Source organism: Archocentrus centrarchus, chromosome 14 (assembly GCF_007364275.1).
Source record: "Archocentrus centrarchus isolate MPI-CPG fArcCen1 chromosome 14, fArcCen1, whole genome shotgun sequence".
In the NCBI taxonomy this organism is placed as follows: Eukaryota; Metazoa; Chordata; class Actinopteri; order Cichliformes; family Cichlidae; genus Archocentrus; species Archocentrus centrarchus.
The window spans coordinates 5,621,824-5,647,219 of NC_044359.1; the positions used below are offsets into that span (position 1 = coordinate 5,621,824).

Consider the following 25,396-nt stretch of genomic DNA (forward strand, 5'->3'; position numbering starts at 1 on the left):
GGAGGAAACAAAAAGTTAAGGCTGTGTTTTACTACACAGAAAAAGGACCACATCATCTGCAAAAAAGCAGAGATTAGATTCTGAGTCTGCTGAACAGGGCGCTGTTGATCTGAAGCTACTTTAAAAACCTGGATTTTACTTGTGCAAGCACAACAAAATGAACACTGAATGTGACCCTCGCACCGTATGTGACAAAATAAGAAAAACAAGGGGCGCCCGGGTGGCTCAGTGGTGGAGCAGGCAACCACATGCATATGATGCGCTGCGGCGCAAGTGTCCCGAGCGTGATGTTCCTGTGACTATAAGTGCACATATTTTTCAGACATTTAAAGTCCATGGGACTGTAGCCAGCCTACCTGGACATGGCCACAAGAGGAAAATTGAGGAGATGATAGTACAAATGGTAACCAACGAGCCCAGAACAACTTCTAAAGAATTAGAGGTGAACACCAAGGTCAATGACCTTTGGACAGATGAGACAAATCACATCAGCTCCACATTCACAGATGCAAAAATGAAGCAAAGAAAAGAGCACTGGACCTACTGTGAAACATGGAGGAGGCTTTGGTTGTTCTGGGGCTGCTTGGCTGCATCTCCAGTTTGTCCTGGACAGTTTGATTCAAAAGCATTATTTTTAAAAAAAACATACTTAGAAGGCAATGTCTGATTTTCATGAGTTAATTGTAAGTAATTTTTCTTTATTTGTTATTACTTTAGTTAGTTTAGAGTTATTCAGTGACCATTGTGGGTTTTTCGTTCTTTAACTGGAGGTTACCAACAATTTTCTCCATATCTATAAAAACTTTACGACTGGCATCACGTATCAAATGCACATATGTATCTGCAACAGTGCAGTAACGCATAGAAAAAAAAACAATAACAGCTCCAACTATAAAAACAAGATTCAATAAATTATAAATAAAACAATAAGACTTTCTCAAATGAGAAAGTCCTCTTTCCTGCTCCTTGTTTAACCATGTGTTGTGCTTTGATTTTTAAGTAATTCAAAAAGAAAGCGGCTGCTACATTTGTGAAAGTAATTTAGCGGAGGACAAAAGGCAAATATTTAACTGTGTGATCGACAAAGTGTCAGAAAATTAAAATTAGCGCATAAAAATCCACTGAACTGAAGCGTTGAAGCGCCCATCCAGTAGGCGGCGCTCACAATTCACCCTTATGCAACGAGGAAGACGAAGAACTCAGCGGGGCCGGACGTACTCTGTAAAGCCGAGAGTTACTTCCTGCTCTCCGGTTTGTTTCATCAGCCACACGATTCTTGCTGGAGGTGACAGAAGAGCTTCTCCTCAGGCTTCACGAAAATGGGAGACCCTGTCACCAAGTACACGGCCCGACTGCAGCAACAGGTCAGGGCTAAATTTGTGTCCTACTGCCGCATGAATACGCCCCAAAAGGTCCGCCAGACTCAATGGAAAAAATGACCAATTTAAGGGATTTTGTCTTTTTATTAAAATAGCTGCAGTATTGAGCAAAACAAAATATGCTTTATTTGAACGTCTGTGCATTGACGTCAAATTCGGTCCAAGTTTTGTTAAACCAAGTTTGCGTAATTTTAGTCAGAGCTCCCTTTAATTTGCCTGAGGACACTGCTTCATCTGCACACGAACCGGGAGAGTTTTAAATCTGCACAGAGCTGTGCGTCGTTATTTTCAGTCATTTTGTGCCGAACTGACCAGAAAAACTGCCGTTTATCATCTTTGGAAATTGCAGCCCAGTCACATGAGCGACTGTACTGAAAGTGAAAAGAAAGTGTTAAATCGGAGGATTTTTAAATGGAGTCTGGTGAGAGCATTTTTTCTTTTGTTATTGGTAAAGGCAAGGGCATAGCTAACTTTTGGTTGCGTCTTATTCAACAATACAGTGAAATGTGATTTAAGTTGTCAAGTTGTGCTGTTTTAAAGTGACGTTTAGAGCCCTCTAGTGGTGGTAAAAGTGAAAGTAAATCTGATTTTTATAGCTGGCGCAGCTTTTTAAATTACAGCTTAATCTAAATGCCTTTTTTCTGAGTCATATTTTGCCATAAGTAAACAAGGATCTTGAATAGGAAGTGGGAGAGTTTAAAGGGTGTGTGTAATATTTCTGTTTCTTGCATCGGTTCTTGTTAAAACATTGTTCTGTGTACAGTGGGTACTGTAAACATTTTTATGGTCTACTTTGTTATCAGATGAGATTTTTTGTGTGCTTTGCTTTAATAAAACTCCACAGCACAACTTCAGTTGCTGTATGAACAATGAACCAATTTATTGACTCTTTGATAAGAAACAGTTATTAATTACTGATTTATACCACCTGCAGCAGGTTTTTCTGGTTTACAGCTGGTCTTTTGGGAGTGTGACTGTACACCCAGTCTTGTATTGTACATAAAAGAAAGCAAAACTAAACTTTAAAAAACAAACAAACTGATTATTAAATTCTCCTAAATTCATCTTTAATTTATTTTAACTGTTTCTAATGATCTCATCCATTACACAAGTTCACTATTCCAGTGTGACTTGTAATTCTGCCACAGCCTGGCATGGAGTAGAGGAAAAAGGAGAATGAGAGCATTACTGCAAAATGTATCTTGATTTAATAACTGGTGGAAGCCAAAATTATATTTTAAATTAAAATTTGACTAATTGTTTGGCTCTGTTGTGCACTGTTGGGATTTTATTTTTTACCAAAGAATAAAATGACAAATGTTTAAAAGTAAACTCCAGGAAATTAATTAATAAACAGTGGCTGAAACAAACAACAGACAATTTAATAAATGAAACGCTAGAAAGTGCCAGATTAACTTCCCAGTCTCTGTGTGTCTTATCTTGAAGGGTTAGTCATAGTACATACAATTAAAACATCACCATGTTCTGTTATTAATCTGGATAAAATTACTATGTATCAATTAATTGAAACATCAGGGGAGAAGATGTACATTTTGTACAAGGCTTTATTGCTGATGGGAGGAATCTGAGTCATGAGAACCAGCACTGGACAAGACCAATGACGAGGGCCAGCCCGCAGCACACACTCTGTTTGCGTGTAGATGGAGGCAGTATAAAAATGTTATGGTTAGTGAGGAACACGGAGGGGGGGGGGAGGGGGGGGAGGGGGGGGGGGGGTGGCGCACGCACAGGCCTGTCTCTTCTTGAACTCTGAGTCCCACATGTCCATGTGTTATGTCTTCTGATTCTTTAATATATTAAATGTCTTAATTGTCTTTTTTTAATTACAGTGTTTCAGGTTTCTTCCTTCAGCTCGTTAACTTCCTTTCATACTGCTTATCACTCCCAAAGTTTTTTCATCTGATGAACAAATAATGTGTTTAAAATTTGAGAAAAACTACCAAATATTTTTGTTGATTTTGTGTTTTTTATTTATTCATTTTTTTTTTACAGGTTGTTGTTTCAGTCAGACCCCCCCCCCCCCCCCCCCCCCCCCACACACACACACACACACACACACACACACATACACACACATGCACACATACACACACATACACACACACGCACACACATTTTGAATGTAAATCTAAACGTGGAAACGATGTGGCTCTTGTGTGGCCATAATGAAGCCGGTTCATCTATTGAGTTAGTTGCCTTTTTGTGCTTGAATGATTGATACGTCAGTATTAGGTGATCAGGTACAAGGACTGGACTGGAAATGAGTTGGGGGGGGGTTCAGAAAAACTAATGCTCAAGACCTCTTAAGAAATTCAAGAAAGCCTGGCTCATTGGAAGCAAAATATAAAGAAATGAGGGGTGGCTCAAGACTTTGGCACAGTATTGTACACACAGCAAAACCATACAAACTGAGGGATGAAGTGTAAAATAGAAAAATACAGTATAGCCTTTTAAAGGTCTTAATGACTACTTTACCAGGTGTACCACAGGGTTCTGTACTTGCTCCTCTTTTAATTATCGCTTATCTAAATAATGCTGAGCTCTGTCTGTAGCCACAGAGGTTAAAAAAAATATATTTCTACAGTTCCTTAAAAACAAACACAAAAATGAAAATCTTAACTTTTACAAAGCCAACCAACATTTATGATCTTCAGTGCAAATGAATCCTAAAACGTTCTCCAGCCGGAAATCAGGGTAGTAATACTTATTATTTATGGCTCAGCGGGGATGTGTTGAACCTGATTGTGTTAAACATTTTGAACAGCTCTAGTCTGAACTTCTTGGGAAACTGAAATATTTTTATGTATCCAGGAGCAGGAGATCCAGAATTTGTCTGCAGAGATTAAGAGTCTGGAAAACACGCAGAACCTGAGTCCATCTCCACATCTGGAAGAGCTGCGGGAGGAAAACGCCCGATTGAAGTACCGCCTCAACATCCTTGAGAAGGTGAGAGAATTTTTGTCAGTTTAAAGACGAGTTTGCTGAAAAATGGCCTGAGACGTTTAATCAGGAGACAAACAGAAGAAAGACCATGAACCTCTCTGTACTGCCCTCAGAGTCTGCAAGAAGAGTCGCTGACTCACTCCAGCAAATCCATGATAAACATCAATCAGCAGCTTCAGCAGATTTTTGTCAAGGCTATCCGGGCCTCCTGTCCCGAGCTCGACAACCCGCCGCTCTTAATCACGCCGAGCCAGCAGGCCAAGTTTGGAGACTACCAGTGCAACAGTGCCATGAGTATGGCCCAGGTTAGACCACCACATCTAAAAACTGAAGAGTTTGTTAGAGTTTAATGCTTTAGGTTGCTTATTGTGATTTATGGTTTATTATGAGTTTTAAGAGCTGCAGCTGCACTGAGCCAAATTAGAGAATTTTCTTTGCAGCAGTTCAGAGTTTACTACACCCAGCAGGTCAGATAAAAAGTTTTATTTCAGATTCTTTAAGCCACACCGTCTCTGATTGTTGGGTTGCAGATGCTGAAGGCTAAGGGGACAAAGGTGAACCCGAGGGAAATTGCAGAGAACATCATCCAAAATCTTCCTGACAATGAAATCATCCAGAAAACTGAGATCGCAGGACCAGGTAGAGATGAGCCTTGTTTTTGGAGACGAGACACCCCTTCTTATTCCCACAAGTCTCAATTCAAGCATTTGATTTTATTCATTTTGTAATCTTATTAAACATGTATGAGTTTAAATTATTCATAAATGATGGAAATGTCTTTTTGTTTGTTCTGTGCAAACATTCAAAGTTCAAATAAGTGATTTAAAAAGCAAATCGAAGCCAAAACAGATTTTATTTTTAGTATAAAAAAAAAAAAAGTAACTTTTTTAGCATGCTGCATACTAATTTGTTGTCTCTTTCAGGCTTCATCAACATCCACCTGAAGAAGGCATTTGTGTCCAGACTGTTGAGCAACCTGTTGATCAATGGAGTGCAGCCCCCACCGCTGGCATCCAAGAAGAGGGTCTGTGCACACGCTGAAGTTCTTTTCCCATAATGTTTCTCCTTCTAGCTGCTGGACAAAGAAATAGTCTGAGCCCGGTCGGTAAAAACAGAAGTTTTGATCCTTTTTGATATTTTAAATATATACATTTAGATTCATGTCATAAAATTAGGTCAAAGCTGGAAGCTCAGACTTCAGGGTGCTCCAAACCCTGTTTCTCATGTTTTTTTTTTCCTACTCTTGGATCTGTATGATGTCAAAGAGAGTGGCACAGAAGCCCCACCCACCTGCTGTCTATGCCCTTGCCTTTAACATATAATGAAATAGCTTATAGAAATACATCAAAAAAAATTTCCAGTTTTGTAGGATTTAAATATGTAATAAATTTTTGACGGTAATGGGAAGTACAAATATGCTTGCGGTGCAGAGCAGGGAGTCAAAACGTCTGGTTAAAGGAGTTAAAACAGTTTGTTTTAGAAAGCGTGTGAACTGAGGAGCTGCACTGAGGCCTGGTGCAAGATAAATGAGGATTACTGTGAATTATGAAAGCCCAGTAATAAAAATCTGTAGCTGGTCCCCTTTAAGTTTACCTAAGATAAACTTTTCTGTCTCAGCATGTGTTTTTATCATTTCCTGTGTGCTGGTGTTGCATGCAGGTGGTGGTGGATTTCTCCTCTCCAAACATTGCCAAAGAGATGCACGTGGGTCACCTGCGCTCCACCATCATTGGGGACAGCATGTGTCGCCTGTTTGAGTTTCTGGGCTACGACGTCCTCAGGTCAGCTCAGTCACCCGTTAATGGTCACGCGGCTACGCTAAGCTCACTGCGTCACATCAACAGGCATTAAAGACAAAAAAAAAGATCACATGATTTTGAATTTGTATCATATTTGCTACATCTGGCTTTTTTCTTTTTTGCAGTTTATTGCTTAAAATTTTATTGTGCAATTTATTCAGGTTTTCAGGCAAAAAGAATCACACTGATGTAGAAGTCTCACCGACTCAAATATGATACACTCTGTGTTATGGGGTTAAAGGCCTCTCATGCGCAGCCATGTGGGCTGTTTTTTATTTATTTGTTTATTTTTTGCAGGTTGAACCATGTGGGAGACTGGGGTACACAGTTTGGGATGCTGATCGCTCACCTGCAGGATAAGTTTCCAGACTACCTGACCGTCTCCCCTCCCATCAGCGACCTGCAGGCCTTCTACAAAGTCAGTTCATACTCAGGTCGTCTCTGTTTGTGATTGGGCTGCTTGACTACAGCAAAAATCAGCAGGTCATGATTTTGGTTAATAGGTGAAAATCTATTGGGAAAATTTAAGATGGGAAAACAAGTAGAAGTTAAATGAATCACAGAATAGATGAAGGTGGGTGGGGACACAGGGAGTTTTTTATATATATATATATATATATAAAAACACATTAAAGCTCAGTTTAAAGAAAAAAAAACTTGAACAGAATGAGCTTTACACCCACTCCACAGGTCACAAACGAAGTTGAAATATGGTTGTATGCTTGAAGATGAGTCAGTTCAGTTTTGCTGTGCAGCTAGAAAAATAAAATGACATGAACACAAAGAGAGACTTTTAGAAAAAAGAGAAACTGAAATGAGAAAACACGAATACAAAAAAAAACATAAATCAAAAGTAATCTGAGCTCAGTCAAAGAATGAAAACAGGTTTTCAGGGTTTAAAAGTGTCTGATTTTTAGGAGATCTTGATGTGAAGACGCAGCTTGTTCCACAGTTCAGGAGCCCGATCTCCTCTGGACCTTTGGACAGCTGCAAGCGTTTGCTCCGCAGACCTCAGCCATCTAATGGGAGTGTGAAAAAATCAGAGAGGTGCCAGCCTGTGCTGCTGCTGCTGCTGCTACTTCTTACAGCTGCTCTCACCCAATCCCAGCATCCTCCTCTGTCACACTAACCCTCTGCCTGCCCATGAACTTCCTCTGTAGTCATCTTCTTTTCCTCCTGCCTGGCAGCTCCAACACCCTTTATCTAAAATATCCACTATCCTCCTCTGCAGACGTCCAAACCATCTCAGCCTGAGCTGTCCCTCAGATGTGCTCCACTAGAGGCTGAATGTCCAGCTTATAAACAAGTTTAGTCACCTTCAACCCAACCACTTAAGACTCTTATGGGAAACGTGGCTGCTGTGGTTCCTTTCAGCCAGAAAAATCGACCTTTCATGAGCTCCGACTTGTTACAAGCAGCCACCTGCCCCATGTGGTGATGTGACCCCTTTAAGTTTACCCAGAATGCACTGTTTGAGGTTTTCTCCAGTGAATTATCATAAAACGTCCAAAACTGGTTCAGCTTATGTACACTATGATGTATCCCAGGATGCTCAAAGCTGGTTGTAAGAACAAAAACATGCTGAACTAATACAGAGGTGTTGTCTTTAGATGGTGACACCAGCAGCGGGCGTAGAATTGATTGGTTAAAGAGTTTAAATGTGTTTTCAGCCCTGAAAGTTTCATGTGGCTATTTCTTGTACGTGTGAAGTTATGAGAGTTCAAAAATACTGGAAAATAATTAAAAAGCACCAAATTTAAAGACACTTCAGGTGAGGTTTTTTTTTTAAATATGTAATGGTGAAATAAGGGAGCAGCTTTGCAGCAGTTGTAGCTGCCTGTAAGATACTGTTTGCATTTAGGGTTTTATTATTTCCTGCATCTACAGCGCACTCTGTCCATGCATCCCTTTTTATCCCTCTCCCCTTCAGGAATCGAAGAAGCGCTTCGACGGCGAGGAGGACTTTAAGAAACGGGCGTACCAGTGTGTCGTGAAACTGCAGAGCAAAGAGCCAGACTTCATCAAAGCCTGGAACCTCATCTGCGACGTTTCCAGGAAAGGTACGCTGCCAGTGGATTTGTTTGGATTTTAGCCTTTAATAATAAAGGGAGGAAATACAATAACAGCCTTAAAGCTGTTCAGGCTCACAGAGGATGAAGGAGAGACGCAGTGAAGCTGAGAGAGCGAACACTCATCCCTGATTCTGAGCTGCTAAGCTTAAATTATTGATATGACATGAAGAAGGTTTAACTGTGCGATCACTGAATCGAGTGATGGACTAATGAGGGAGAACATCACTCTGTGGGGGACACCGTAATTATTTCACCCCATAAACAATCTGACAGAGAGCAGCCTCTGGCTTTTTGAACATTAATTAGCCAAACCTGATGTTTATCATTTTATCCAGTGACCCTTAAACCCCGTAAAAAAAAAAAAATCATAAAAACCTGGGGGCAGGGCAGGCAAGCAGGCTTTTCTAGCCAGCTCCTCAAACCAGACATAATCTCTCCTTATTCTGCCCTGGGACCTTCTCCCAGTTGGACACATCACCAAGGAGGTATCCGAGCCAGATGTTGAACCATGTCAGCTGGCTCCTTTCAGTGTGGAGGAGCAGCATCTTCTACTCTGAGCTCCTGCCAAATGACTGAGCTCCTTACTCTATGACAAAGTGACAGTCCAGAGACCTGTTGGAGGAGGCTCCTTTCAGCCTCTTTCACCTGCAATCTCATTCTTTCAGTCACTACTTGCAGATCGTGGCCACAGGTGAGTGAACATAGATTAACTTCACAATCGGTCTCTCCTCACCACAACAGCCTCAAGCTCCACTCTAGATCTCGAGATACTTGCAAGAGAAGCTCTTCCCCAGTCCACCTTTACAGGTTGTGATCATTTTTTTTTTCCCTGTCTGTGTGTTTTCAGAGTTTCAGAAGGTTTACGACTGCCTGGACATCCACCTTATCGAGAGAGGAGAGTCGTACTACCAGGACATGATGATGGAGGTGGTGAAGGAGTTTGAGGAGAAAGGTCAGTATGCAGCAGGTCAAAAGTCACTAATGGCATTTCTGAGTGGATTTATCTAAAAACTTTGGGTAGCAATGTGTAGGAGGTGATTGGAGGTTTGAGATGCCAAGTTTGGTATGCATAATGGTTAATTTTGCAGCTATTTGAAGCTTTATTCGAGCACCAGAAAAGAACTTATTTGCTCCTATGATCACATTAACTTGTATTCACATAAAAAGCTTTATAGAATTACTTTCTTTCCTCTTTAACTAATATTTCTTGGACAAATCTCAATGTTAAAGAATTTTTTTAAAGGCAATGCTGCCTTCTGCCACCAGGAGGCAGCATTGCCTCATAAATGTGTTTTCAGCTGACGGCATCCTCCTGCTTTTATCTCCTTTGTCTTTTGGGACTGTCTGATCTTTTACTTCCTTTTTTCTCCCCCTCTCATGAACTCAACATTTTTTATTTTTATTTTTTTAAATCTCCATCCATCTCCTCCCTCTCTCTGCCTCAGGCCTGGTACAGCTTGACGAGGGTCGTAAGATCGTCTTCGCCCCAGGTCAGTCCGTCCCCCTCACTGTTGTCAAGTCAGATGGTGGCTACACCTACGACACGTCGGACCTCGCGGCCATACGTCAGCGAATCTTCGAAGAGAAGGCCGACATTATCATCTACGTCACAGACAGTGGGCAGGTGGGTGGAGTGAACATAGAGGGAGAGCAGAGGGAGCTTTTGCTTGAAATTAGGGTTGCTCTCTTCCTCTTTGATAAACATGACATTTAAAATATGTCTCACTGGATTTGGGTTCTGTCCTTCAGAGCTCGCACTTCCAGTTGGTGTTTGGAGCAGCTCAGATGATCGGCTGGTACGACCCCAACGTCACCCGGGTGGAGCATGCTGGCTTCGGAGTAGTGCTGGGGGAGGACAAGTGAGTTCAAAACACGCTCAGAGAAGGAGCAGAGTTAGTTTTTCGGTGTCCTGCTTGAGGGCTGCAGGTATGTGACTGTAAATAAAGGTGTAACATCACTTGGTGGAGCTGCATCTTCTGAACTGGAAACCTTTGGAATAAGGACCGCAAGGTTATACACGCTAATTCAAACTCCCCCCTTAGCCTGGACCCCGCTGTGTAATCCACGCCCCACCTGAAGTGGGATTTACCCTTCTGTGTTAAAATCTGTGCTGTAGATACGTTGTAACTACAAACCCATTTATACAGTAACGTAGGCCATGGCCTGAAGTGCAGCTCCCTAGTTATTACACGACAGTGATTGGCCTGTTTAGTACTGTCATGTTCTACGCGTTGAAGGGTACTACTACTGTCACCAAATTACAGAACAGCACAGGTATAAATGCTGGCAAAGTTCGCTGAACTTATTGTATAGTGCAGCGGTGGGCAACCCGCCACTCTTCAGCCTCTTCGTAGTTGCTCATCATAGAAATGAATAATGGTTAGTTCTTCATTTAATTTCTAATTTTTATTTATTTTGCTTGCACAGTTATCTTGGAGTCCAAGGTGATACTTTAACATCGAATTAAAAAAAAAGTTTTTAATAATTTGCCAGCATACACAGCTACAGTCCTCGCCTTAACCTGCAGGCGGGTGTGTCCCGCCTTAACCTGCAGGCGGGTGCGCCCCCCCCACCCCCCCAAAGAACAGTGTCTGAGGAAAATGGAGTTCAATTCTGCATGGACAGATTAATTTCCCTTAAAAGAACACAATCACATAAATTGTGATTATTGCCAGCATGGGTTTGGAGAAAGAGTCTGCGAGTTCAGAAAGGACAGAATGACTCTGGCTTTCGCTGTCACATCCCTGGAGATCGCCCCACCCATGCTGAACATCTCCGCACTCACAGGAGTAAGTCAGCCCGATCTTGAAACTGCACTGGCCAACATAGCGGATACAGACTTACAGGTGTCCAAGTTCAAAAACCCGACAGCAGAGCTCGAAGAAGGCGCCCGTCAGAGAGTGATACTGAAAACCTCCCCAAACCTGACAAACTTGTTTTTGAAATATGGAATACCCAGAATTCCCAACACGCATATGAACACGTGTTTTCTCATAACCGTCATCAAGGACTCAAATAGGCCTCCATGGTTAAGTGTTGAATTAATTTCAAAGTAGACATGTAGTAGTAGTAGTACACATGCACACTACTTCTGTTTGGGGTTTTCTTTTTTTGTAACAGGTACAAATAGAAAAAGAATAACATTTATAACTGTGGGAGGAAAAACTTCATATGACTGGACTGCTGGAAGAGGGGCCAAAATGTCTCTTCTGATAGCAAAGGCTGCAGATTCCTGGTATAGTGGATGCTGCACTGATTCACTTCACCCTCTTGTGGTTCAAAGTGGTATTACAGGAGAGTAGAGCCCAGTCCTGTTATAACTTGAATTGATATCACTCCAGCACAATGCGCCAAGGTTTTGGATACAAGGTCGTAGCTGTTAATTCTTCACATTCTATTGATAGTTTGTTTAATAACTGTGTTTATGTAAGGTATTACAAACTGCTTATATGTGCCATCACCACTGAGAGGCTCATTTTGAGTAGGAAGTGGTGTTTTTTTTGAATGGCACTAAATTGGTGATTTGGTGATTTGACACTTTTAAGGTGTTTGGAGCTGTGAAATAGAAACCTGCTTCGGTTTGATTCAAAATAGCTCAAAGATCCTTGCAGTTTCAAAATGGATACCAAAGGGTTGACTTTGGAGGCTCGGTGTGCGGCTTGAACCCAAGTGTGATAGACTAGACGGGCGTCCTTCACTGACTTTATGTCCTCTGCTTCCTGTTTTTAGTGCGTTTACTACTACTCAAATAAAGACACGATTTTTACTGCATTGACAAATAAAACAGGATGTTCAGCCGCTGCTCCACAAACAGGCTGTGAGGAGAGGAAGAGGAGGAGGACAGCCGCGATTAAAAAGTTCAGCATCAGATCATTGAGAGAAAATCCAGGCGTGGACTCAGAATCTGTGTTTTATTATTATTATTTCTTCATCCTCTTTTCTTCCTCCTCTTTTATTTCCTTTCCTCGTCTCCTCCCTTCTCTTCCTCATTATTTTCCTCCTCATATCTCTCTTCTTCCACTTCACGCTTTCTTCTGCCTCTCTTCTTCTCCCTCCTTGTATTTCTTCCTCAGATCTTCCCCTTTTGCTCTCCTTCTCTTCCTCCTTTCCTTTCACCTCCCTCTTATTTCTCCTTTTCTTCTCCATTTTTGCTCCTATTCTTTCTTCTTCTTCTTTGGTTGTGCTTTCGAATCCCCGTCCTCCTATTTTCCCTCCGTCCTCCTTCTCTTGGATTTCCTTTTTTTCCTCCCCCTTTCTTCATCTTTGTTCTTCTTCTTCTTTCTTCTGTTTCTGCTCCAACTCCACTGACACTTTTTCTTTTTTCCTCTTCTTGATCTTTTAGTTTTTTGTTCTTCCTTCTACTTTTTTATTTTTCTCCTACTTCCTCTTCCTTCAGTGTCTCTCCTTTTTCATTTCTTCTCCTTTTTCTCCTTGTTATTCTTCCTTGTCTTCTTCTACCTGCTCCTCAAACACTTCTCTTCCTCCTTTTCTCCTTCTTCCTATGACTTTCATCTTCTCTTCTTCCTCCTCCTTTTCCACTGCTTTCCTTTTTAGGAAAAAGAACAGTAGTTAATTTGCTTCGCTTCCTTTTTCATTTTCTTTCACTCCTCATTTTTCTCCTCCTCTCTCCTGCTTCATTTTCTTTCTCTTGCTGCTGCTTTTTCTTCTGTCCATAAACAGACACACATGTGAAGTTTTTTTTTTTTTTAACTTGAGATGTGAATATTTTTTCCTGCCATATTCCTGTTTTTTTTCCCGGTGAATGCTCCTATCTTCTAGTTTGTGCGCCGGAGCGTCCCCTCTCTGTGTGTTATTTTATCTTCTCTAGTAAGAGGATGTAGTCATGTCAGTGATCGCTGCGCTCTGATTGGTGAGCAAGCTTTATAATTTGAGCACTTATCTGTCACGTTGCTGTTTATTCCTAATCAATCGTCCTCAGAAGAAGAGCCGGGTTTGTGGGGCGATGGTGGTGGTGGGGTGATGTTACGCTTCACAGAGGCCATAACTAAGTGCTGCTAAATGCCCCGCGGTAACCTGAGGGGGCGTAAATTGGCCCCACTATGTCTGCGGTACACCAAACTCCATTAGAAATTTATCATGCTGTTTTCATAATCGCTCATCCAGACAATAAGAGCTTAACGCAGCCACGGGGGGAGCTGTTATAGCTGCAAGTAAACAGAGGAGAGGCGGGGGTTATTAAATTTTTTTGGCTCATGCTCGGCTTGTAATGCTTAGCTGATTTGCTTGATTGTACAAAATGTATCGCCTCGAGGCAAGCAGAAGTAATCTAATAGTTTGCTGTCATGATAATTATTGCAGACAGAAACTGAAACCTCTGCTGGAAAAGTTCGGTTTGGGAGTGTTGAGCCATCTCGTCGCTTTCAGGCCGAGCTGAAACTCTCACCGCATCGTCTTCTAACTATTTCAGGTGGTTTCTTCTCTGGTAACCTGCCTTCCTCACACTGAGCTGCCGTTTCTGCTGTTTTCTTCTCAGGAAGAAGTTTAAGACTCGGTCTGGAGACACGGTGAGGCTCATGGACCTGCTGGAGGAGGGACTGAAGAGGTGCATGGACAAACTGAAAGAGAAGGAGCGAGATAAGGTAAGAGAGCCAGAGTGAGGCTGCAAGAACATCTCTCCCTGCCTTTTGTCAGACCTCAGTATTTGTTTAGTTGAACACGAGAAATGCAAAGTAAAAAATATGAAGAAAAGGAAACGGCTGAACAGAAACATGTCACAGGACATTTAGGAACATGTGGAGAGGAAGAACATCTGAAACATCCTCTGCTGTTCACGTGTTGAGGCAGAAGGCAGCAACTAGTTCAGGGGCTGCACGAGAAAGTGGGACTGATGTGGAGGGCCACGCCAAAAAGATTATAATGAGATCAAATTAATATTGAGGAGAACTGAGATCGGCTTGTTGTTGCTGCCCTACACAAACTGTCCCAGTTTCTGTGGCCCCTTCATTAAAATAATTGCCCACCCCTGAAGTAGAGTAATTAATGAAACTAGACAACGAGCACCTCCACTGAGATATGACTTCCTAGGGATGATTTAAGTAAGATGCTGTGAGCCAGGCAGCTATAGCACCACATCTGTGTGCCGTACGCGCTCGCCTGCTCAGCCACTGAGCCACCCTTTGGATTTTTACCTGATTTTTACCCGAGTCAGTTCACATGCTGCTGGATACAACTGAGAGAGTAAGTTAATCCATTCAGGCAGTGGCCATAAAATGCTGATTTTCAGACAGTAACTTTTGTTGAGCAAATCATGAAATGATCCCCGAGAGTCACAAAGTTCTCCTTTTTGTTTTGTTTAAAAAAACAAACTATAAAAGCAGGCTGGAAATGTAAAAGAACCAAATCTGGGGACACAGTACAGCTCAGAATGGGATAACCAGTGTCTTTGCACCAGGAAGAACAGGTGCTGTATTAAAACATGGAGGTGGAGAGTTCAAAGAGGGCTTGAAAAAACTAAACCAGAATGACCCTTTTGTTTTTGTCAAGCACTGCTGGCTAATCAGGGGATGATCAATCTGAAATGCACCAATCAGTCCCAAATAGACACAGAACAGCAGAGAGGAAAAGTGTCTGCAGAGGCATGAGCTCACACAAGCAGGAAAGAAGAGGAGGATGATGAAAAGACCACACACAGCTCAGCAGATGAGAAGGAAAAAGCCCGGTGGTGGTGTTTCAGCCTCGGTCACGTCTGGGCGTGATGAGAAAGATCCAGAGTTTGGCTCGATGAGCGGGATGCATTAATGGCTACTGTAGAGCGAGGTGGTCATTACTGTAAAATAAGCCTCGTCGGGGTGAATCGAAAGCCGGAGCCGAGGACGAAATAATGAGCAGCTCGCTGGACAGCACCCCTCGCTCTAAACGTCTGCTTATAAAGATAAAATATTTGACGCAGAATATTGATATAAAATCCTGTTAATAGAGGCTGAAATAATGTGAATCATCAGCCACGAGAGGGAGGGAAGGGAGAAGAGGAAAAAAAAAAAAAAAGACTTCCCGCCATCAACTGCGTTTGAAACAGCAGTTGGATTTATGGTTAAATATTCACTACAGCGTGTAAAGCATTAAAAACACCTCAGGAGGTACCTCCAATCAGCAACAGGAGAAGAATCAGACTGGAAAAGTGAAGGTTTGTGCTCTGCAGTCAGAGGATCATCTCGATGGGGCGAGCGCTTCACTCTCATTAACTGAAAATATAGAAATTTGGGAGAATGCACATGAAAAGGTTGATGTCTCTTCCCATTTATTCTTAGTCCTCCCACAGTCCAAAGAGACACACTCGTTAGGTTAATTGGTGATTCTAAATTGGCTGTAAGTGTGTGGTAGTCTGTGCTAGCCCTTTGATCAAGTTGTTCTGCAGCCCAAGACTGCCAAGCCCCTGGATCGAGAAGGATTTGGGACCCTGGATTAGATGGTGATATGTTCTTGAACATCGATGACAACTCAGCGTTCTCATGATGACTTCCAAGCAGTTTTCGTTACTTCAGCTAAAGATGTGCATCCGTGACGATATGACTCTAAAATGTACAGTTTCAGCCCGTCTCGCAGTGACAAAGAATCCTTCAAAAGTTCAGGTTTTGGCTCGAGTCTCAAAGGTAGTCAGAGGTTAGCAGAGGGCAAAAATCAAACTGGATTGTGAGTAACGTACACATTTTGACCTTACTCTGAATTGCAACTGTCCTGCAAATGTTTGGCAGTAAATGAAAGTCTTGCACAAATAAATAACTAACTTGTCTTTTATAAACTTCCTGACAATCTGCTGAGTGTGTGTGTGTCTGGAGCACCTTGACAGATGGCCCAAGGGTCCCATTTTGGGGGTAAAAGCTCAGAAAAATGTCAAACTTCACTTTTTTTTTTTTTTTCCTTCAGCATTTGTCAGCGGAGAGTCCTTTGAGCCTCGAGTTGTTTGTTTCCTTTTATAAAATCATCCTTCACAAACTTCTGCAACTGTAGTTTTTCCTCCTTTCCATTTTCTTAAATCAAATAGCACCAGCGCTCAGCTGCGATCCTCCGGCTCCAGCACGAGCTTTCCTCGACTGAACCTTGTTAAGAGCTGCGTGTTGGCTGTTGCGAGGTGGGAATTGTTACCTGCCTCATTCGACCCAGAAAATACCTGTTTACACGGTTTCCCTCCCTGGGCTGTCGTTAGCCGTCCTTTTACCTCACAAAGCGAGACTCGTCTTTCCTGTTAATTTGACTCGCCATGTTTCACCTGCTGATGCTGAGGTGTTCCTGTGATATTAAACTTGCAGGGTATTTAAAAAAAAAAAAAAAAGGGGGGGGGGGGGGGGGCAAGAGAACCTGACCCGGTTAAGTTATTATGTGGAACTCCAGGTGTGTTGTAAACAGTCAGTGACTTTCAGCTGAACTGCAGCGATTTTAATGCTGAGAAGGTTGCGGGGAAGCCGGTGCCAGTGCAGCTTCCCTGCAGGCGCCTCTGGCCTGGCGCTCTTCTCTCTGTCTGGGTCGGTGCCCACGTCTACCATCTGCTAACCCGGCCTCATTAAAACAAACCCCAGCCCTGGCCCCCGTGAACCTCAGCCTGCTCTCCTAACACTGCTGCTTCTTCATGTTTGTTTTCTGATGTTTCACACTATGCTCTGTTCTTTTTTTTTTTCTTTTCTTCTCCTTTTTTTGTTTTCTGTATCCAGTACTTTTATTTCCTGTTATTTTGTGGCCCTCCCTGTCTTGTCCTGTCTTGTGTGTCACACACATCCTGGCCTCTCGGGTCCTGACCTGTCCTTTTGTGGCTGTTAGAGAAGCAGCTTTCAGACCAGACTGTAAGAATTTCCAATAGTTGCCTCCTCACTGCAGGGACTGAGGGTGATTGTGGTGTTTAGAGCTCAGTTTTGTTTGTTTTTTTAAAGCTTGTCACCCTCTTAAAATAATGGCCTACGTCATTTTTTCAGGTTTTTCAGAAAAGAAAAAACTGAATCAAATGCTGAGAACATGACGATTTGGGAAAAATAACTTTTGTTAAAAAATTTACTTAGTCCATTATTTTAAGAGTATTACAGAGCAGGTACTATTCCAAGCATGATGGGGTCTATTCTACTCTGCTGGATTAATCTTACACTGAGCCTCGCTGCAGCCACTTTTTTTTTTTTTCTTTTCACTGATTTCCTGATCTGTTCTGCAAACGTGAAACTGAACATACTTGTTTTCTTGCTGTTTTTCTGTTTTATAGAAACAGAAGCTACACAAATTGTTACACCCTTGATCAGCATATCTCATTCAGAAGTAAAAAATGCTGAATTATAAGCAACAGAACATGGATAAATATGTGAATTTCTACCTAAATACAAAGAATTAAATTAAAACATTTTTCTGTGATTAGATGAATAATCGGCCAATCTTTGGACCAGTTGTCAAATACTTCTTCCAGCTTCTTAAATGTCTGAGTGTGTCTTTTAATATTTCTTGTCTCCTGGAAGGGACTTTTCAGTCTAAGATTACAGAGGACTTCCTTTAAACTTGCTCTGCTCTGCTGTAATTCAATAAAAGAGCCTAGATTTTATAAAACATTGAAGGTTTGTCCTTGAATTGGTAGGTCACAGTTACCAGGGGGATGAGATCTATTGTTCTTTGCAGCCTCTCTGAGCGCTCACTGAAGTAACATACACCTTCTAGTACTAAATAAAAGAACATCAAGCCCCGTTTGAAAGATGGGATTAAGATTCAGGGCACAATGTAATGAAAGAAAGAGAAGACAGAGTTTTAAAGATTCATATTTTTACTGAACATTTCAGCAATTTTTACTCCAAACTTTTTCCTCTGCACTTTTAAAAAGCCGGGGCAAAAAAAATGACAAAACCTTGTATTTGCTGCTGTATTTTGAAAGCACATTGATGTCATTTGGAGCCTCTGTAGCAGCTGGGATTTGAATTCACGATTAGGTTCATAAATGTAATGGAAACACAGAAGACTCGGCTGGGAGAAAAATGTCTGTGAATACGCTATTGCAGTAATTTCATAAAACATTTAATGCTTACATTTCCCTTTTCCTTATTTTCCAGAGTCTGGAATGCAAAATTGAGTTCAGTGTTCAATGTCCAGAGTTTATGCAAGGCATTTTTTTTCCCACCACTGGGACTCATAGGCTGTTTTAATTCCCTTACTGTTTAATTATTAGATAAAGTAGCTATCATACAGTTGTTGAAGGCAGAAACTATACATAGAGACCAAGGCTAGATTTTTATAGCAGACTGTAAAAATGTTTATTTCTGCTGTAAAGTTGGACCTTTTTAATATGAGAGTCTGTGGGGGCAGACTCACTTTTGAAGATGGCCTCTAATGGACATTAGAGGAACTGCAGTTTTTGGCACTTGAACATTGGTTTGCTTTTTATATGCCCCAGTCACACTACAGTTAAAAAAAAGAAAAGAAGAAGAAGAAAAAAAAAGCAGCAACCTTCTCACAACTAGAAAAATCAGCAACTGTCCAGTGATTGCACTTATTTATTAATTTTTTTCAACATTTTCAACATATCAACATATCTGCATCATATCCCTCTGCAACAGGGGACTCATCACAGCTGGTTGCGTTCTGGTTAGATTATGGTATAAAAGTAAAGTAGCTGAGCCCCTGCATCATTCTGCAGGCACATCACTGTCCTGCAGCAACTACATCACTATTTGTGGAGAAATTTCTGTCTCACATCTGTGAGGTTCTGGCTAGACTCTGAATGTAAATCTTTATTGTAAATTTTTATTGCAATTTATTAATTTTTCGGATGTTATTTTCTCACATTCAGTGATGCATGAATGTTTGCAGTAACGCATTTTCATATATTTAACATCAATTTATTTTAAGATTTTTTTTTTCTTCGTTGTTTGGAGTGTAACATGCAGTGTTCATAATGCGTAGCGGCACACAGTTAAGCAGCATTTAAAGTGCGATTTATTATAGAAGAATGCAATTAATGGTTTCAAATGCCTTTGTTTAGACAGTTTTTGACATTGTCCATTAAACAGGCATAAAATGTAATTTGATATCCGGGTGTTTGTTAGTTTTAGAATAGTCGGTTAGTCTTATTTATTTATTTATTTTTTCCTTGTTTAGTCGACTCATAAATTAGTCACCAGGAACATCCCTAGTGCACAGGGTCACAATAATTTTGTACATTTTCCCTCAGTGTGACTGTAGCATTAAGCAGTGGAGTCCTTGTCAAGTTTTCTGCCTGCAAATTTGGCCAACAACATAAAACTAACCATATATGATAACACAACCTACGGTTACACACCTTTTCCTCCAGTGTTGGTGCTGCTTTACTGCCTTTTGAGAATCAGCCCACATCTGGATTAGTCTGAGAACCACTTAGCATTGCTTTCAGATGTTGGAGTAATTTCTCACTGAATCTCTAGGCTGTATCTTGCCCAGCATTGGTGAATTTCTTTCGGTAGCCCTGCAAATAGCATTCGACATCACTGGTTCCAACTTTTAGCCAGACAGCCTCAGTTCATCCTCAAATAACTATTATAACTTTTAAGAACCTTGAGGTTGCCTCAGACCTCAGCAGCCACCCTTGTTTTGGATGTCAGGTTCTAGATTGGGCACTGGCTGTGCTTACACTCCTAGAGCCTGGATTACATTAATGACCAACTTTCCCTCCATTTTTGTCTTTTTCTATGTAAATGTTGGAGTTCCTGCAGTGGAAAAACAGCAAATTATTTCAAATATTACACTAAATCAAACCTGCCTGATACCTGCAGCCCCATTTTCACCCCGTGTCCTGTCGCGTCACACCTTCTATCTGCTGTGTAATGCTAGACTGCAGGTTTTTTGTTTTTTAATGAAATCACTATCATGAAATCTTCATAATACTCCTCTTCACTCCCTTTGGTATAAAACATGTCACACAGATTCAAGGAAAGGCTATGACTCAATAAGTCAATTTAATCCCTGCCCAAGGTGGGTAAATTGGTTTCATTATTTGGATTAAATTCATCTCACTGGTTTCACTGTTGGAAGCAGAAGGTGAAGCACTGCCTTCAGTAATTACAAGCTGATTAAAACGGCACTTATCAGCATTTTTAATGCCATAAAGCACATTGGGGGAAAACTGATTGGGAAATATTGTCTGCTTTATTAAAAGAAAATCATCTTTCTGCAGGTCCTGACTCCAGAGGAGCTCACCAAAGCTCAGAGGGCCGTCGCTTTCGGCTGCATCAAATACGCCGATCTCTCCCACAACCGCATCAACGACTACGTCTTCTCGTTTGATAAGATGCTGGATGACCGGGGCAACACGGCAGCGTATCTCCTCTACGCCTTCACTCGTATCAGGTGAGGGTTCACTATAACTTTTAATACTTTCTAAAAACACACAAAGTTCTTCACAGTTTGGATAAAAACACACATTTAAGAAGTGTAGATATCCCAGTACACAAACACACAGGCATCTTTTCTTGCATACAAGCAAGCATAAAAATGTGTTTTCGGCAGTCATTTAAGACAAACCACAGATAGAACCTGATGGGCTGGGGTGGCTGTTCTAAAGTTTAGAAGAGTAAGGTCGCCTTTGGTTCAAAAATAAGAGCATGGCGCATCAGAAGACCCTGATCAGATGAATGGAGAAGGTCTCAGTTGATCTGTTATATGGACAAAAGTCATATAGGAACTAATAGGGTATCTGGTGAGGAGTGGTTTTTGTTTACAGCCTAGCTGAAGATGGGCTGAGGGGGACTGAGAAGTGCATGTGAAAACTGAGGTAAAGTAAATTACAATCTGGTCTCAAAGTTCAACATTATTAGCTGACAGTAAAGGTTTGAATTTTGCAAAGTTGCAGTGACCAACTGGTGTAGCATCTGGTGTGCAACACTCAACCTCTGGGTGACCACTTTTAATCATGAGTCAATTACCAAGGTCAGATGGGAGACAACCTGTCTCAGAAGCAGAAGTGATCTAAAATCCCTGAGCAGGGCTGTTCAGTTTATACAAACATGGACATGCAGAAGGAAAAAGTGGTTTATTCATCATGGGGGGTGGAGGATAAAAAGAAAAAAATAATAAACCATTGATGGACAATTTTATCCCCCCATAAGAAGCATTTTGATAAGCAGGCTCCTGCTTGTTTTGATTGATGGATGAAAGATGGGTAATTATTGGAACTTCAGATGGGAACAGGATGAGATAACTGAGCCAGGGAACAGCATGGCCGAGTGGATGAGCGGACACTTGGCGATCCGGGCTGGTCTGATGAGTTTCATTTCATTCATTTATTTTTTCCAGATTTTTTTGAAAGCTAACTTCTTGTCATAACCAACAAATCAGTGATGTGTGAAAGGATTTTGGTGACACCACGCTGGTATTTTGATTTCCAGTGTTGCACTTTGATAAAACTGGTTGTAACAACTGTCCACATAAATGTCAGAACCAGATGAGCATCAAAGCAGCAATGCAGTGACCTTGGAAAGACGTTAGGCAGAATACCCGCTGGTAATGTGAAGTGGGTAAGTCCTGAGTCAAACTTTTCTCAACTTTGGAGTGATTAACTACCAATGAGAGTGCAGGATACGGTTGGTTGGCACAGAATGGTCAGTACATGAAGTTTACCCAGGCAGCCAGCACCTGCTGCTGTAAAGGTTTTCTGGAGCTAACCACCACGACTCATCCTGCTGTGAACACAATCAAAACCATCACAAGTGAAATCGGTGAATTGGAGTCCTTGACTTGAAATGATCTGTCTCGTTGTTTGGTTTACGTAATAAACAGAGTCCCAGGACTTGGTTTGTCCAACACTAATGGCTGTTATATTCTCCTGCGCTTAAATAAATGTATCACTGAGTAATTATATGTGGTATCTAAAATCCAGTCTTGTTGGGTGCTTTATAAAGTCACATGATTGTTTCTCAGTTATGTTGACCTCTGTCTCCTTTTCACAGTTTCTAATTTTCTGAACCAAGCAACAAAAAGCTGGGAATCAGAGTTGTGTAGGTTTTATTGGTGAGAGGGCATCAAATCACAATTAACTGGGTTCACATTTAGCAATAACCCTCGTTGAACATTTGGAGATGATCAAGTCTTAGCTCTAAGCATTTTCATGGACTTTTTAATTTTTGCCTATCTCAAAACTCTATTAACTCTTTCATGGTATAGACGGTAGACTCTAGATCTCTCCCAGTTGTATTAAATCAGTGTAAAGTTTTATTTTTAACCTGGTGTCCTCAAACAGACTCTTAACCTCACTTTTAAACGCACTGTTACTGAATATGTGTCGTCTTTCTCTCACAGGTCCATTGCTCGTCTGGCCTGCCTTGATGAGACCACGCTGAAGAAGGCGGCAGAGAACACAGAGGTCCTCCTGGACCACGAGAAGGAGTGGAAGTTGGGCAAGTGCATTCTACGGTTCCCAGAGATCCTGCAGAGGATCCTGGATGACCTGCTCCTCCACACGCTGTGCGACTACCTTTACGAGCTCGCCACCACCTTCACTGAGTTCTACGACAGCTGCTATTGTGTGGAGAAGGACCGGCAGACGGGTGAGCTGGGTCGAGGTTTAGGTCTATTTAGATTTTGGGGTGACTTTCAGGTCAGGATCCAGCTTTCCCACAACTTAACTTTAACCTTTCTGAAACTTTAAATAGTTGAGCTCTTTGACATCATCATATTGTGATATCTTTCTCTACAATGGTTCATTGGCTCTCAATTACTCATTACCAGCCGCAGGTGGACCCTATTTGATGTCCCCGCTCTCAAGGCTTTGAAGACATTTTTATTTCAGTTTTGTGCTAATATGTTGGATCTTTAGTACATCTGATGATCATTTTCTCTTCACTTTTACTTGAATATTGGTTTGATATAAAGTGCTTTCCTCTCAGAATGCACTTTTAAAAGTTACCTAATGTTGTGTTTTCCAAACTACTGAAACACATCCATAAATTCCTCAGTTTTCTTTTTGTGTCCTACATTGTAAAACAAAATCAAAGACATCCAAACTTTGAAATAATGAACTTGGCATAATGTAGTCAGGAAAAAGTTTGAGCCAAGGTCCTGCTGGACCGCCAAAGGGTCCAGACCGTAAAGAACGGTATGAATCTTCGACTTTTCACTGCTGTTTTTGCAGAAGGAATCGATGTGTTGCAGGTCATCAAGAATGAATCCTGATGAGAGGCTGTCTTGACTGTTAGTTTCATCTGAGCTGAAGTCTGACTCACTGTACAGCCTTCTTACTTACAAAGAGATTACCCACGGCTTATCACAATACACCAAAGTAAGGTGGTTAAACCCAGTGTGCCTTCTTTGATTTACTACAGCATTTCTTTGTAATGATGTTAGACAATATCAGGGTGCTCATCTTTTTTAGAGATGGCTGGTTCATTAACTGTCAGCCTTTACCCTCAAAGAAAGGGGAATAATTCTGAGGTCCTGTGCACAGATTATAAAGCAGCTGTTTTAGTGGTCTGGCAGCCTTACATTCATATTGGGCTGTATGTGGGTTTGTTAAAGAGGTTTAAAGCATTCACAGTACATCATCATTCTGCCTTACAACCATAGATGCTATAAAGAATGGCCGTAGCCACTGTGACATCATTTCCTTAGCCAATGAGCATATTCATAATTTCCAAAATGGACTTAAATAAATGGGACCTTAAACTTGCTCCTGAGACTATAAAGTCATCAGGAAAGTGTTTGTTGAGGACACAAATCATAGGAGCCTAGGGCTGGAAGTCTTTTTGCAATCAGAGCAGTTGCCCTCTGGTGGCCATTAAATAGAATACAAGTTGAAGGGACTTCGGCATTGCCCTCATTCATCTTTTATACTGTGTATGTGTACGGCTCTAGCAGAATTACTCCTAGACTTTAAAGTGGTCACTGGGCTAGTCTGGAGCTCTTTCAAAACCTTTCGTAAGGAGCAGCCTCTTAACTCCACCCGCTTGTTCAAACATGGTCACTTCAGCAAACCAAGATGGAGATGGTCAGAATGCTAAAATTGCGGTTTAGAAACTGCGTCCCACACACCGGAGTGTGTGTTTAAATAACTGCATGAAAAAGAAATCTGCTCCTTTCTCCATTTATGTCTACTGCTTTTGCCTCATTGCACACTCGGAAGAGTCGGCTTGTGTGTAAATTACAAACTGATGCTGCTGCCGGCGACTGTCCATGTTCACGCCCCTTTAATGACCTGTCTTTGTAACGCTCCTCTGCTGCTCATTACCAACTTAATTTCTATTGGATTTCTGCTCCATCTGACGGGGCTGCACACGGTCATGGATGCTGCATGTGGATGCAGATGTTCAGGTCACTGATTTTTATTTGATGCTGCCGGGTGATGGCAGCATCATTAAATGTGCCCTCTGACCTTTTTGTTGTTAATTAGTCTCGTTGTCTATTTCACCTCTGTTTCTGTGTCTCAACCTCAACTCTTTTTTCCCTTCCTTGCTGCCTTCATTTTAATTTATGTTTCAGTATTTGTATATTTTAGCTGCCCAGTTATTTCTTATCCTCTGCATGAGGACAAACCAAATTTAAGAAAGGATGGTAAAGGATATTTAGCAGCTTTGACCTGTCACTGTCTGTTTTTATAAGGAAACCAAAGAAAACAGGATTGCAGCCAGTGTCCAAAGAAAAACTTTGAAAGGCCTTCAGAAAGTCTGGCATCTTAGAAACCAAATATACAGATACAGGGGTGGCTCAAGCACAGTACTATAGTTGGTTTTAATCCCATATAGTTACATGGTACCATAAAAAATGGACATATTAAAATGAACACCAACTGTTTTAGAGTTTTCACTACTCTGGAGAAATAAAAACACTTGCTGTGGGATCAGTTTGTGCTAGACAAAAACAAAACCCAAGTGACAAAAACAAAACCCAAGTGATTGAGAAATAAAAAGACTCTCTCTGTTTTTATCTTTTCAGGGGAGATCATTAAGATCAACATGTGGAGGATGCTGCTCTGTGAAGCCACGGCAGCCATCATGGCCAAAGGCTTTGACATCCTGGGTATCAACCCAGTCGAGAGGATGTGATGTCCAGTTTCAGTCCAGAATAAGGGGAAGCCTGAAAACAAACCCTGTCAGTGTGAACTCAGTGGACTTGAAGAATTATTTTTCCATAACAGTTATTATATCCAACAGGGAAGGGTAAAATCATTGTACTCTGTTCATTAATTAACATCTCATGTGAGGGATATTTTTATTAAAGAATCATTATGAGACCAAAATAA

At 41.4% G+C, this 25,396-nt stretch overlaps 1 protein-coding gene across 1 annotated transcript; it reads left to right on the top strand.

Annotated features, from left to right (window-relative positions):
- The first annotated feature begins 1,208 nt into the window (after nt 1-1,208).
- rars1 (arginyl-tRNA synthetase 1) lies at nt 1,209-25,396 on the top strand. The gene is made up of 15 exons (XM_030746130.1): nt 1,209-1,364; nt 4,212-4,346; nt 4,457-4,648; nt 4,874-4,982; nt 5,267-5,367; nt 6,003-6,124; nt 6,440-6,560; nt 8,073-8,202; nt 9,062-9,166; nt 9,660-9,838; nt 9,964-10,073; nt 13,709-13,814; nt 20,342-20,514; nt 22,462-22,709; nt 25,090-25,396. Exons 1-15 carry the CDS (start codon nt 1,320-1,322, stop codon nt 25,197-25,199), a joined length of 1,986 nt encoding a protein of 661 aa, XP_030601990.1. The 5' UTR covers nt 1,209-1,319; the 3' UTR covers nt 25,200-25,396.

Bases quoted from the DNA above. Each gene is read 5' to 3' on its own strand.
- rars1 (XM_030746130.1), top strand. From the start codon at position 1,320: ATGGGAGACCCTGTCACCAAGTACACGGCCCGACTGCAGCAACAG. The intron at 4,347-4,456 runs GTGAGAGAATTT...TACTGCCCTCAG, and splicing joins GCCTCAACATCCTTGAGAAG to AGTCTGCAAGAAGAGTCGCT. The intron at 10,074-13,708 runs GTGAGTTCAAAA...TTTTCTTCTCAG, and splicing joins GTAGTGCTGGGGGAGGACAA to GAAGAAGTTTAAGACTCGGT.